The sequence below is a fragment of the Erinaceus europaeus genome, chromosome 14 (genome assembly GCF_950295315.1).
Source record: "Erinaceus europaeus chromosome 14, mEriEur2.1, whole genome shotgun sequence".
NCBI classification, from domain to species: domain Eukaryota; kingdom Metazoa; phylum Chordata; class Mammalia; order Eulipotyphla; family Erinaceidae; genus Erinaceus; species Erinaceus europaeus.
In genome coordinates, this window is record NC_080175.1 from 4,103,863 (window position 1) to 4,118,166 (window position 14,304).

Below are 14,304 nucleotides of genomic sequence, written 5' to 3' on the forward strand. Positions count from 1 at the left end.
GGGTGCTGGGCAAAGACACGCTTTGTCCTTTGGTGTCTGGAGTCAGGGTAGGCTGGACAGTGACGTCATGATCAGCAGAGCCGCCTGGCTGGTGCTCGGGGTGGGGTGGGAGAGCCCCAGCATGTGCTTGGGGGGCTTGTGGGGGCCGTGGGTGTCACTGGGCCTGTGATGTCCCCGTGCTGAGGGCCTGCTGCTTGGGGGCATTAAGCATCCGCAGGCCTGTCTCTGGGCATTGCGCTGGGGAACTGGGGGTTAGTGGGCAGGGGGTGGGGCCGCTCTGCCTTCCGCCTTCCGTCTGTGTCTCTCCATGAGTCACTGAGCGGAGGTGCCTGGGGTCAGAGTCCCGAGCACTGTCCCCCTGCAGCTATGAGACACCTCGGGGTGTGGGGAGGGACGGGAGGCCTCCGCTGCCCTGAGCACTGCACGGGGAGACTCGGGGGAAGCCTGGAAGGTGGGTTCAGACGTGTGTGGGGAGATGGAGAGGCAGGAGCCCCGACTCTGGTCCCTCTGCAGGCTCAGCACCCCTTCCCTGTGCCTCCCAGCAGCCCCAGAGCAGAGGCTTTCTCCCCAGCTTCTGCCGGTCATTTAAAGTTGACTTACTGGGCCCAGGAACTAGCTCACCTGGGAAGGCACTTGCCTTGCCAGGCACAGGCCCCGGTCGCAGGCCTGGCACCACAAGGGAGCAGCTGGGGGAAGTTCTGGAGGGTGGAGCGGTGCTATGATGTCTTTGTTCTCTCAGTTTCTAGCTTAGAGGGACGGAGAGAGGGAGGGGGGTCTGGCTGGTGGTGCACCTGATTGAACACACGTTACCATGCACAAGGACCCATGTTCGAGCCCCCAGTCCCTACCTATGGTGGGGGGGTAGGGAAGCGTTACGAGTAGTGCTGCAGGTCTCTCTCCCTCTCTGTCTCCTGCTTGGCTTTCAATTTCTGGCTGTCTCTACCAAATAAATAAAGATGAGAGTGAAAAAATGACTTTGAAAAAAAGAACAGAGTTGGGCCTGGAAGGCGACTCAGCAGTCTTGTCTGTGGTAGGGAGAGGGAGAGAGAGGGAGAGGGAGAGGGAGAGAGAGGGAGAGGGAGAGGGAGAGGGAGAGGGAGAGAGGGAGAGGGAGAGAGAGTGAGGGGGAAAGAGGGAGGGGGAAGAATGATGGGGAGAGAGAGAGGCAGAGGAGGGGGGGAGAGAACCACGTGGGTAGCTGAGTGTTTACAGACTTTACAGATGGTAGATGGTAGGTCACACGGTGTTGAGTGCTGGGAGTTGGAATTTGACGCGTGTAGATGGATCAAAGCTTTTTTTGAGGTGGTTGTATATCCACATTAGTGGTGAGAGAGGACCACGGAAATCCTGGGGTTCTAAAATTTAAGGGGGGGCAGATGGTGGCACACCTGATTGATCGCACACATTACAGTGCACAGGGACCCAGGTTCAAGCCCCTGGTCCCCACCTGCAGGGGGAAGCTTCATGAGTGGTGGAGCAGGTCTGCAGGGGTCTCTCTGTCTGTCTCTCTCTGTATTTCTCCCCTCCCCTCTCAACTTCTGTCTCTACCCAATAGTAAATAAATAGACAATATATAAACAATTGGAATCAGCTTTTGCAAGGTCATACCTTGCAAAGTCCCCCCTAAATACCACAAGCAGGAAACGGGCGGGATCTGGAATATTCTTTCCGATTACCAGGGCCCCTCTCCTGCAGCCCTTTCAGAAGCCACCCCCCCCCAGCCAGCCCCTGCTCCTGCCGCCCGCCTCACAGTCACCAGCCTCCTTTTCCTCCCCGTCCTTGTGTCACCCCAGTGAGTTCTGTAGATAGAACCATGCTGTCACCGAGGTTGGGGGGTGGCTGTCCCACGTGACTGCAGAGTCCCCTCCGCAGTGGGTCGCCTAAGTCTGTCCCTCTCTGCCACCCAGTCCCCTCCCCCTGTGGCCTTGGGGACACTTCTGGGTGGGGGTGGCCGTGACCGTACCTTGGGCCCAGGGTGTCCTGCTCGTGTGTCTTGGAGAGGGCTCCGTATCTGTGCTCTGAGATCACTTAGCCATGTCATGGTGACTTGCCGTGGTGGTGACACCCTGTTGGACTGTGTAGGATGGCCTCTGGTTTGCATCACCAGGGCCTCTGAGGGTGCCCAGGCTGGGGCAGAGGGCTCAGTGCTCCCCCCAGCCCTGTCTGTCTCCCTCTCCCTCCGGGGGGGGGGGGGGGGCTGTCCTGCCTCCTTTTCCCAGTGCAGGCCTGCCCACTGGCTTCCCAGGCATTTCTGGGGCTCTGCTCCCCCTGGGGCTGCCCCTCTGACCCTGGGTCACTTGTGGAGGCCCTGGGGCTGGGGGTGGAGCTGTAAGAGCTGGATGCCTCAGCCCCTCCATCCCATGTGCTAGCCTAGTGGGTTTCCATGGTGACAGACCGCCCAACACCACAGGGACCTGCCCCTAAAGCTTCCTGATGCTTCTCCAGTGTGACTGGCCTTTTTGGTAGAGTTTGGGAAAGGGGGTGCTTGGGAGGGCTGGGCCCCCAGCTAGCTGTGTGTGGCGCTTGTCCATAGGGAGCCGGGCCTGAGCTCGGATCTCCCATGATGCTTTGCACCCAGAGCCAGGCACCATGGTCCTTACCGTGCCCCCTGGAAGGGTGGGCCTGGGTGCGAGGAGCTGGCCCCTCTGTGGGTTTGATCCCGACACTGCACCATACCAGAGGGAGTGGTTCCGGGTGGTGTGCTCATCCAATAAAAGCAATCTCTGTATATTTTATTGTTCTATTTTCATTGCCACCAGAGTTACCTCTGAGGCATGGTGCCTGCACTGTGAATCCACCGTTTCTGGTAGCTGGTTTTCCCTTTTTCTTTTCTTTCTATTTTATTGGATAGGACAGAGAGAAATTGAGGAGGGGGAGAGAGAGAGAGAGAGATTAACAGAGAGACACTTGCAGACCTGCTTTACCACTTATGAAGATTCCCTGCTCTAGGTGGGGAGGGGGGCCTCAAGCCTGGGTCTTGAGATATGGTGAAGTGTGTGCTCAACCTAGTGCACCACCGCCCACCCCCCAAAACAGTCTTTTTTAGAAAGCACTGGGGTTCCAACTCAGGGCTTCCTTGATGTGGACTGAGACAGTGAGGCCTCCTTGTGGGAGAGGAAAGCGAAGGGATGGGCCTGTGGCCACTGGCCGTCACCCCCAAACCGAATGGAAATTGCACCAAAAAAGAGGAAGGCGACGTGGAGGCCTGGCCTCCACCAGGCCAGCACAAAGGGCCCCTTTGAGGGTGGCCCCCAGCACCCCGCCCCCTGGCACCCTCCGGCCTGGCAGCGCCCCCATCCTCTCTCTCTCCAGCCAGTGCTTGGGGGCCCCCTTGCTCTCGGCCCAGTGTCTGGCCAGGGTTGGCCAGGAAGCCTGGAATTCTTTCCTCAGCAGATGCTCTCGGCGGAGTGGTATGGCTTCCAGACCCATGTGCGTGAGGGGACCGGCACGGCCCCGGGCCCTCCGAGCTGCCCTTGTAGAGGAGTCCATCCTGGAGGGCCGGCCAGCCCCTCCTCTCCCCTTCCACACTCCTGCACTCTTGTTTTCGAGGAAAAGGAGAAGGCGGCCTAGGCCTAGGCTGGCCAGCTGGCTTCAGTAACCCCCGCCGTCAGGTCTGGTGGACGTCAGCAGGAAAGTGGGGTGCACCGCCTGGTCAGCCAGGTGGGGGTGGTGGGGGGCTAGCTTTCGTATGGGATGAGGCACCCCAAGAATGCCTGTGTGTTCACTGCTCTCAGCCTCCTCTGCTTTCTGGAGGTGACCTCTGGCTTCCTGCTGTCCAGACTTTCTCTGAAGGGGTTGCCCCAGAGTTGGCGGGGAGACTAAGCTTCGAGACGTGACTCCACAGATCTGCACCCTTGAAGCCTGGGTGGTAGCACGTTGGCAGGGCTTCAGGTCCCAGGTTTGATCTCTGGCATTCCAGGAACACTGATCCCCCCCCACCCCCTTAAGTTAATTCATTACTCACAGTGCTTCGGGCAATGGCTTGGCTGTGAAGGTGGGCCGGGAGGGGGTGCTCTCTGCTGTGATCCTGGGGGTGGGGGATCCTGTTGACTGGAGTTCAGAATGCAGGGGTGGGGGGGTACCTCATCAGGACTGGACTTGCTTTGGCACTGAGGGAGAGGGACAGAGTCACAGAGACACCCCCTCCCCGCCAGAGTTAGGATGTATCACTAGTAAGACCTGCCTCTTCCAAGAATGGGAACTCTTGGCCCTCCAGAACCTTCCAGTAGCTTCCACCCTAGTCTGCTGCCTGGCCTGCTGCCTGGGTGTCTCCCTGCAGAGGGGTCCCCCCTATTGGTTCTGACCAACGTGTCCCCATTGCATTCCTGACCCTCGATGTCCCAGGTGTGTGCCGGCTCAGAATAAGCCTTCACCTGGCTGAGCCCAGTGGGTGCCGGCCTGGGCTGGAGGTCCCTGCGCTGTGGGCAGTGAGTGCTGGGCTCTTCTGGACCCCTGCTGCCTGCCACTGACCACCTTCTCCCTCCTTTTCTGTCTCCAGCGAGTAGCCAGCCTGAGTGGCCAATGGCGTCTGTGTCCTGCTGACTCCGCCGGAGGTGCCCTCGCCCAGACGCCTGCCCGCCTGCCCGCCCGCCCGCCGCAGGACGGCATCCCTGGCCTGAGCCCCTTACCATGGTGATGATCCTCAGGAAAAGCCTCGACACTCAGGGCGCCGACGCCGTGGCCTGCCAGCCCTTCAGCCCCGAGCTGGTGAGGACAGGGCCCGGGAGTGGCTTCCTGGGACCCAGAACCAGGAGGGCTGGGAGTGGAGGTGACAGACAGCATCCCCCATGGGAGGGCGGGCCAAGGGGGCAGCCAGAAGGACTTTCCTGTGTCCGTGTGTGGACACACCAGCAAGGTCCCTCAGAGCAGGGGTGATGCCGGGTTAGGCTTCAAGGGTACAGACAAGGAGCTCAGAGTCCAGAGGACGCACCCCCAGGTGCCCAGTGAGGCAGGGAGGCCTCCCATGCGCCCTCAGTCCTGGTCAGCCTCTTCTGCTGGCCTCCTCCCTCCAGCCTCCTCTCCATGGATATCTGTGCTCCCTGCTGGGGGTGATCCCTGGGTGCTGGGCCTGGCTGCTTGCTCTGGCTCCTCTGTGGTGGCCACAGGTGTTCCCCTTGAGGAAGGCAGAGGGCCCCCAACCAGACGGCAGTGCCTCAGTGGCCGGCTGCCTCAGGCCCCTGCCTTTTCTAGCTATGCTGCAGCCGGCGCTGCTGGGCATGCGGGTCTCTTCAGGATGGCAGGCCTGGCGGGAGCCGGCCCAGGGCTCCTGGCAGGAGCTCACTGGGTGCTCCTGCTGGGACCCTGTGTCCTCCTTGCTGGGCAAGACGCTCATCTCAGAAAAGGCAAGGCAGAGGGGGAGCTGAGGGTCCCTGGGCAAGGGGGGTTCTGTCCTGCTGCTCCTTCTCCCAAACTCACCCTCCTGCCTGGGTGCCCAGAACCACTCAGCCTCTCCCCTCTGAGTCCCAGGGGACCAGCCAGCTCTGGAGGGAGGGTCTGGATGGGGTTCCTTGGTGGTGGGCCACACGGGGCCAGCCTCGTCCTGTCCTCCCCTCCCCGGGGGCTCCCCACTCCCTTTTGTTGGCAGGAAGCTGCATTTGGTAAGGGTAGGAGGGCGCATCTCCCCAGCTTCCAGTCTAGAAGTCAGGGTGCCTGGATGTAGACTTCAAGACCAGGCCTGCTGCCCCTGGACCTCCTGCACGTCCCAGCATGGACTCTGCCGGGATCCCAGTGCGGTCACCCCAAAGAAAGACCCCCAGGTCCTGCGTAGTGATGGCAGATGGGGACAGAGTGAGCTCAGGCTGTTTGGCCAACTGGGGGTGGGGGAGGAGGAGCCTCAGCTCCTCTGCTGGGGTCGGCACCCTTGGGTCCTGCCGCCTCGACGGCACAGGAAGACAGGCAGCTGGGGTGTGTGTGTGTGTTTAAGATGAAGAATAGCCCACGCACAGTGGCGGAGAGCAGCCTCACCCAGGCCAGTTTTTTCACTCTTTACTTTAGAGGAGAGGATGAGAGACAGAAAGAGAGGAGAGACATCAGGGCACCCTGCCACCATCCCGGCTTGACACAGGGCTTGAGCTGCACTGGCAGAACCACCTCCTGGCCCCTTGTCCTCCTTTTTCTGGACTTGAAATGGGGCCCTGGGGAGGGCCCCACACCCCAGGCTGCTGTGGGAGCAGACTGACCTAGTGGGGCCTGCCCACTTCCCCTTTGGCCCACTCCCCCGAGGGCCCTTCCTCCTGCCTCTTGATGGGAGCTGCCGGCTGGACAGCCGCCAGCGGTGACCTCAGTAGTTGAGGCGCTCCTCCCATCACACCCACGCTCTGCCAAAGAGACCAGGCTTCCCCCCACAGGTCTGCCAGCCTCTCAGAGTCCAAGACCAGAGTGCTGGGCACAGTGCTGGGGGGGGTGTCTCCCCGACCCACATTGGTGTGGGAAGTGGGCGGCTATATCTGCAAGTATCAAATTGAGATGCAAAGCTGGGTCACCCTCCAGATGCGGGTGGATGCCCCTCCGGGCCTCAGCTGCCTCTGACCCTCCCACCCCAGGACAGTCTCTGTCAGAGCAGTGCAGACCGGGGCACTGAGGAGAGTTGGGGAGCAGGACCCCAGAAGGGATTGGTCCAGGGCATCCTGCTGGCCAGGCATCACAGCTGCAGGGCCTGCCTGCCCTGTGCCAACCCCATGCCCAGGGAATTGGGACTCCAGCCCCTACACCCCAGTGAGGGAGGTTGCTCAGTGGGCACCGTTAGCAGAGCAAGGGGCTTGCACTGGGGAGCGGACCGCCTGAGGCCTCGTACACCACTGCCCGGTGCCCAGAGGGTATTGGTGCTGGTCACCCTGAGTGACCCACGGTAGCCCTCTCAGCTCTACAGCCCCAGCCTGGGATGCCGGCTGCCTCAGGCCTACCAGAAGCTGGGTGCAGCAGGGAGCAGAGTAGTCCAGGGCCAGCTGAGATGCCCAGCGGCTGCATCAGAGTCCCCCCTGCGTCTCTCAACTCCTCCAGCCCAGGCACTAGCACCCTCACCCCCCCCCTCCCCCCGTTACTGGCTTCTCTTTCCTGGGCCCCAGGCTCCCTTCTGCTTTCCAGAGCCACAGTCCTGTCCAGTTTCCTTTCAGAGCCTGAGGCTACACCCCCCTCCACCCTCTGGGGCCGGAGCTGCCCTGGCTTCCCAAAACACTAGGCCCCAAGAGTGACCATGGCTCTGAGGAAACGGGCTTCTGGCCCAGGGAGCCTGCGTGTAGTCAAGCAGGCCCAGACACACTCCAAGCTGCTGTCTTTGCCCTGACAGACCTGACTCCAGAACCTTCACTCTCCCTTTTTCTTTTTCTTTTTCTTTTTCCCCTCCAGGGTTATTGCTGGGCTCGGTGCCTGCACCATGAATCCACCGCTCCTGGAGGCCATTTTTCCCCCCTTTTGTTGCCCTTGTTGTTGTAGCCTCGTTGTGGTTACTATTATTACCATTGTTGATGTTGTTCGTTGTTGGCTAGGACAGAGAGAAATGGAGAGAGGAGGGGAAGACAGAGAGGGGGAGAGAAAGACAGACACCTGCAGACCTGCTTCACCGCCTGTGAAGCGACTCCCCTGCAGGTGGGGAGCCGGGGGCTCGAACCGGGATCCTTATGCCGGTCCTTGCGCTTAACCCACTGCACCACTGCCCGACCCCCCAGAACCTTCTCTTGAGATGTCAAGATCCTCCCCAAGGCCAAACCCTTCAGCATGGAAGCTGGGGAGCAGAGACTGCTCCCTGCTGGAGGAGTTGGGTGGGGGCAGACGGCTGTCCCAGTTTCCTTCAGACACCAGCCTCCTTGGGGTCCACATTCTCTTGCAGCCTCCGAGGGCTGTGTCCCCCCCCCCCAGCTATGACCAGACCCCAGGGTTTAGCTGGAGGCCTTGAGAGGGTCCAGAAGGCTGAATGTAGAAACAGCACTCATACTAGGCACTCTGGGAGTAAAATGGCAGAGCTGGAGCCCAATGGCGTCCTTAGGTTGAGCCCGGGGACGTCTCCCAGCCCTCGGGGTGTGCGTGGGGCCTGGTACCCAGTTAGTAGTTGGCTTGGGATGAGGTCCCCCTTCAGCTGCTTTCCACCAGCCCAGCCTTGGATGCAGGAAGCAAGCCAGCCCTGCCCCACACCCCCCTTCTCAAACCCACCTTCTCCCCCCTCCCAAAAGCGGGCACAGATGTAAGGCACAGATGCTGTCTCTGGCTTTCGTGCATGAGGACAGAATCTGCCAGGGCCTGGGGTTGAGGGGTAGGTGCTGAAGAAGTGAGTGAGGCCCCAGAAAGGACCAGACCCTCTCTGGCCCACGTGCCCAGCTCTGGGGTCTGTCACTCGCCTTCCTTGTGACCTTAGTGTCAGCCTGCAGCGGACGGTTTGTGTGACCGTCCTCCGTGAGGCCCGAACCTCCTGTGGCCCAGGCCAGCCACCACCTGCAGGGCCCAGGCTCCCGACTGCCCCCCCCCGGTTGAGGGCACCCACTGCTGACCCAGCTCAGGACCAGCATGGCACAGCCAGCCCAGGCTGGGGAAGGTGGAGCCAGGGCCAGGGGCTCACCCCTGTCTCATGGTGGGAGCAGGTGCCCCCTCCCCACCTCCTCTCAGGCCTCAACGCCAGCGTTCCCACTCCCTTCTTGCCCACAGGCCTCTGATCTCTAGGAGGGGAGGGCTTTCCGTGCCAGCCTCCTTCCTCTGTGCTGAGGGGAGCCCACACACACCTGCACCTGAGCTGTCAGTTGTCTTCCTGGGGTGGACGGGTGGCTGGGTAGATAGATGTAAGATTGAATAGATAGTGGGTGGGTGGGTGCATATGTCATGGCTGGCCTGCTGCGTGAATGGATGAAGGGGTGGGTAAAGGAGTGAATCAAGGGGTGGGTAAATGGATAATAAGTTGTGATGGCTGGGTGGGTGGGTGGATGGATGGATGAGTTGGATGGGTGGTGGGTGGATGGATGGATGAATAGGATGGGTGGGTAGATGGATGAGTTGAATGGGTGGATAGATTGGTAGATGAATGGGTGGGTGGATGAGTTGGGTGGATGGATGGATGGATGGATGGATGGATGAGTTGGTAGATGAATGGGTGGGTAGATGGATAAATTGAATGGGTGGTGGATGGATGGAGGAGTTGAATGGGTGGATAGATTGGTAGATAAATGGGTGGATGGATGAGTTGGGTGGATGGATGGATGGATGGATGGATGGATGGATGAGTTGGTAGATGAATGGGTGGATGGATGGATGAGTAGGATGGGTGGTGGATGGATGGAGGAGTTGAATGGGTGGATAGATTGGTAGATGAATGGGTGGATGGATGAGTTGGGTGGATGGATGGATGGATGGATGGATGGATGGATGGATGGATGGATAGATGGATGAGTTGGTAGATGAATGGGTGGGTGGATGGATAAGTTGAATGGGTGGTGGATGGATGGAGGAGTTGAATGGGTGGATAGATTGGTAGATAAATGGGTGGATGGATGAGTTGGGTGGATGGATGGATGGATGGATGGATGGATGGATGAGTTGGTAGATGAATGGGTGGATGGATGGATGAGTAGGATGGGTGGTGGATGGATGGAGGAGTTGAATGGGTGGATAGATTGGTAGATGAATGGGTGGATGGATGAGTTGGGTGGATGGATGGATGGATGGATGGATGGATGGATGGATGGATGGATAGATGGATGAGCTGGTAGATGAATGGGTGGGTGGATGGATAAGTTGAATGGGTGGTGGATGGATGGAGGAGTTGAATGGGTGGATAGATTGGTAGATGAATGGGTGGATGGATGAGTTGGGTGGATGGATGGATGGATGAGTTGGATGGATGGATGAGTTGGTAGATGAATGGGTGGGTGGATGAGTTGGGTGGATGGATGGATGGATGGATGAGTTGGATAGGTGGATGGATGGGTGGGTGGGTGGGTGGATAAGTTGAATGGGTGGTGGATGGATGAGTTAGTGGTTGGGTGGGTGGATGTATGAGATGGATGGATGGATGGATTGGTGGATGGGAGGGTGGATGGATCGGTGGATAGATGGATGAGTTGGTAGATAGGTGGGTGGCTGAGTGAGCAAGTCTTTGAGTGCCCATTATGCACTGTTCTCTGCCCAACTCCTACCCTCCCCCCCGTCTCCTCCTCTAGCAAGAGGTTAGAATCATCTCTGGGCCCTGGGCCTCAGTGCTACAAGGAATGTGCCACCCTCAGAGGGCTGTGGGCCCCAGGGGCAGGGCCTGGAATCGGGGTTCCCAGGGGCCTTGGTGGTGGCCGTGGGGTCTGAGGCAGACACACAGCTCACAGTGGGGTCATGCAGGGTCTGAGGGTTTAAGCCACAGCTGTTCAGGGCAGACACTGGCAACGGTGCTGGTCCCTGGGGTGTGGGAGGGGTGGGAGCTGGAGCTCTCTGGACCTGTCTCTGGAGGGGAAGAGACGCTCCCTGGCCTCTGGAGCAGCTTTGGGGGTCGGCCAGCTGGTTCTTGAGACAGGCTGGCTGGCTCCTCTCCCTGGGATGTGGACTGTGCAGAGACCGCTTTTTTCTTTTAGGGATGTATTGATTTCTTTTCTTTTTTAAATTTATTATTATTATTTATTTTCCCTTTTTATTGCCCTTTTTATTGTTGTAGTTATTATTGTTGTTGTTATTGCTGTTATCATTGTTGGATAGGACAGAGAGAAATGGAGAGGGGAGGCGACAACAGAGAGGGGGAGAGAAAGACAGACACCTGCAGACCTGCTTCACCGCCTGTGAAGCGACTCCCCTGCAGGTGGGGAGCCGGGGGCTCGAACCGGGATCCTTATGCCGGTCCCTGCGCTTTGCACCACCTGCGCTTAACCCGCTGCGCTACGCCCGGCTCCCGAATGTGTTGATTTCTCCCCCTCCGCCTTTTTCTCCTTCTCCTCCTACCCTCCTCTTTCTCCTCTGTTCCTGGTAGTCATTTTCTTTTTTCTCCTTTTTATTTTTTTGTTAAGACAGCTAGAAATCGAGAGGGAGGAAGAAAGAGGGAGAGGGACAGAAACACACCTGCCACCCTTTCCCGCTACTCAGGAAGTGTCCCCCCTGCAGGTGGGGAGCTGGGTCTTTGTGCATATGCATCAGGTGTACCACTGCCAGCCTCAAAGGTGTATTTACTTCATATGAGATAGAGGAGAGAGCACATGAGCGAGTTCCAGAGCTCCTCCCAGGCTCCTACAGCACCGCGTGGCTGGCCAGAGCCTCTAGCATGCAAACTCTGCTCTTACCCAGCTGCCCTGTCACCCCAAGCCCATGGGTGGCAGCAACGGGTGGTGGTGGTGGTAGTGGCAATTTTCAGACCAGCTCAAGTGTCACCTTTGCCTGTGCTCACATCCCGACCCCGATCCCAACCCCAACCCCCTGTCGGTCACTCACTGGAGACTCCAGACACAGTGTCCCGCTGGAGGCTTCTTCCTCCCCCCTCCCCTGGACTGAGCTGGCAGAAGGTCTCCTGGGGGTGGGGACTGGGCAGCCAGGAACCGGCCGTGCCTGGAGAGTGAACGTCTTCCCTGGTTGTTTGCAGCACACGCCAAAGAAGATGAGTCGAGGACCGACCCTCCTCTCTTGTGGAGTGATGGGTGAGTAGCCGCAGAGGCCGCGCTGCCGTCCTCCGGGGGGCCCACCGACACCCCTTCTGGATGTGGGTGCAGACCACCGAGCATGTGTGGGAGATGCTGAGTGCACAGGGCTGTGGGCATGGGTGGCTTGCAGGCAGCCGTCTTTGTTGGGCCTTTTCTGTGCCCCACTCAGTGGTGCCCCAGGAGCCTAGAGACTGAGACGGGGACCTCAGCCAACACCCGGTGACAACCGGCTGCTGCTGCTATCGTGTTGCCTCCTACCTGGGAGTGGTTGGTTTTTGGGCAGAAGAGCTGTTTGATTTGCTGTTGTCACCAAGACATGCAGTGTCCCCAGCCTGGTTCTGGCCACTTTCTCTACTGGACTGGAGTGACCGCAGGCAGCAGAGTACTCAGTCTCATGGCAACACCCTTTTCTGAGAGGTGGCCAGGGTCCTCTGGGTATGAGCGACAGTTTTTTAGACTGATGGGGAATGTCCTCTGTGCCCGCTGTACCAATCCCTCTGTGGTCTACACACGCCCTTTGACACAGTTTCCCCCCTTGCTGTCTCTCCCTGGCACCCGTCCCCTTTGGGGATGCCTGGTTTGGTGACTTTCTGTGACACCCCCCGTTAAGGTGGGAAGCAGATTTCCCTGGGTGGCTCTCAGATGGGCCTCCCCTGCCTTTGCGCTCGACCTGCCCTGTGTACAGCCTTTCCTATTTCTGTAAGGTTTATTTGCCATTTCTCAAAGAGGCCAGAGGGATGCGGGGATGGAACCCAGGGCCTCCTGCCCGAGGGTCCTGCGCTCTGCCCTGCTCTGCCCACCATGTTCCTTGCTGCATGGAAGATTCTGGGTTTAGACTCAGTTCCGGAGTCGGGTGATGGGAGGGGAGCAGGTGTGTGTCAGGAGGAAGGGCTGTGACAAGGCCCTTCCACACAAGGTCCCCCTGGGCTCTGCAGCAGCCTGGGGGCACAGAAGCCTGTGGGGGAGCCCCAGCTTCCCTCTCAGAGCTGAGCTGCACTCAGAGGAAGGGGAAGCTGTGTGCTCACCTGGCCTGGGCTCCCTGGGTGACACATTTCTGGGCTTGCTGCAAACTCCTTGCTGGTTAACGGTTCTACGCTGCCCTCCCCCTGACGCTTCCCAGGGGCTCCCAGCTGGGCAGGCCCGGGGCAGAGCTCACCTAGCCTGCCAGCCTGGAGCTCACTGCCCTGGGGACACGGGGCTGTGCAGGCTGCTCTCTGCTCTCTGCCCCCGGCCGGGCCTCCTCCCTGCAGCCTGAGAGCAGGGGAAGTGTGCTGTCCTCTGTCTCCCTCCAGCTCCATTTTCCTGGGGCTCAGTGCCTGCCTGCCTCCGCTGCTCCCAGCGGCCATGTTTTTCTGTTTTGGTAGGTTAGAGAGCACGAGACCAGAGAGACACGGCAGCTCAGCTCCTGAAGCTGTTCGAACTCCCGTGATGTTGCCGGGAGCTCAGACCCAGGCCCTTCCCACAGTGCTGTGTGCGCTCTGCTGGGTTAGTCTCCTGCCGGCCCAAGTGATTTATTTTTATTTTCTTCTTATTATCTTTATTTGCTTGATAGAGATAGCCAGATATCTAGAAGGAAGGATGACACAGAGAAGAAGACAGACAGATACTTGCAGACCTGCTTCACCGCTTGTGAAGCTCCCCCCTTGCAGGTGGGGACTTGGGGTCTTGAACCCAGGTCCTTGTGCATGGTAACATGTGCGCTTAGCGAGGTGCGTCACCACCTGGCCTCACCAATGATTTTTAAAAAAAAATTTTTTTTAAATATTTATTTCCTTTTGATGCCCTTGTTGTTGTTATAGTTATTATTGTTGTTGACGTCGTCGTCGTTGTTGGGTAGGACAGAGAGAAATGGAGAGAGGAGGGGAAGACAGAGAGGGGGAGAGAAAGACAGACACCTGCAGACCTGCTTCACCGCCTGTGAAGCGACTCCCCTGCAGGTGGGGAGCTGGGGGCTCGAACCGGGATCCTTACGCGGGTCCCTGCGCTTTGCGCCACGTGTGCTTAAACCCGCTGCGCTACTGCCCGACTCCCCACCGATTTTTTAAAAAAATATTTATTTTATTTATTTCCTTTTTGTTGCCCTTGTTGTTTTTATTGTTGTTGTAGTTACTATTGTTGTTGATGTTGTTGTTGTTGGATAGGGCAGAGAGAAATGGAGAGAGGAGGGGAAGACGGGGAGAGAAAGACAGACACCTGCAGACCTGCTTCGTCACCTGTGAAGCGACTCCCCTGCAGGTGGGGAGCCAGGGGCTCGAACCAGGATCCTTACGCCAGTCCTTGCGCTTTGTGCCACGTGCGCTTAACCTGCTGCGCTACCGCCCGACTCCCATCAGCGATTTTTTTTATGACATGCTTCATGGCCCCCGGGGTCCTCTCCCCCTGCCCTGCACGTCTGGAACTTGGTGCTGAATCATAGGTGCAGGGAGGGGGTGGAGCAAGGTCGACCTGCAGTGTGGACCAGCAGCGTGGACGGAGGGAAGAGGGGTTCCGCCACGTTTGAGGACTTGGCGTCTCCCAGCTTCCTCGGCCAGCTGGCTTCCTCTGCAGATGGGTCCTCTCTCTGGGTTGCTGGGGACCCAGAGCCTGACACAGGAAGTGGGGCCGGGTGGCAGCTGCCAGGGTGTGTCCCGGTGGGCTCGCCACAGGGGCCCCTCAGGACCTGGCTGTCCCCTGTTTGCCCTTGCTGACTGACAGGTGCTTGCTCACGCCAGCCCAG

The 14,304-nt window shown here is 58.9% G+C and overlaps 1 protein-coding gene across 2 annotated transcripts in view; it reads left to right on the top strand.

Annotated features, from left to right (window-relative positions):
- The window catches only part of FAM53B (family with sequence similarity 53 member B), a 71,117-nt gene that overhangs the window by 34,442 nt on the left and 22,371 nt on the right, over positions 1 to 14,304 (top strand). For both annotated transcript variants that reach the window (XM_060171106.1, XM_060171107.1), the window contains exons 2-3: positions 4,499 to 4,707; positions 11,531 to 11,585. In XM_060171106.1, coding sequence (XP_060027089.1) covers positions 4,630 to 4,707; positions 11,531 to 11,585 — 133 coding nt within the window. In that variant the 5' untranslated portion in view covers positions 4,499 to 4,629. The remainder of the gene's footprint in view (positions 1 to 4,498; positions 4,708 to 11,530; positions 11,586 to 14,304) is intronic.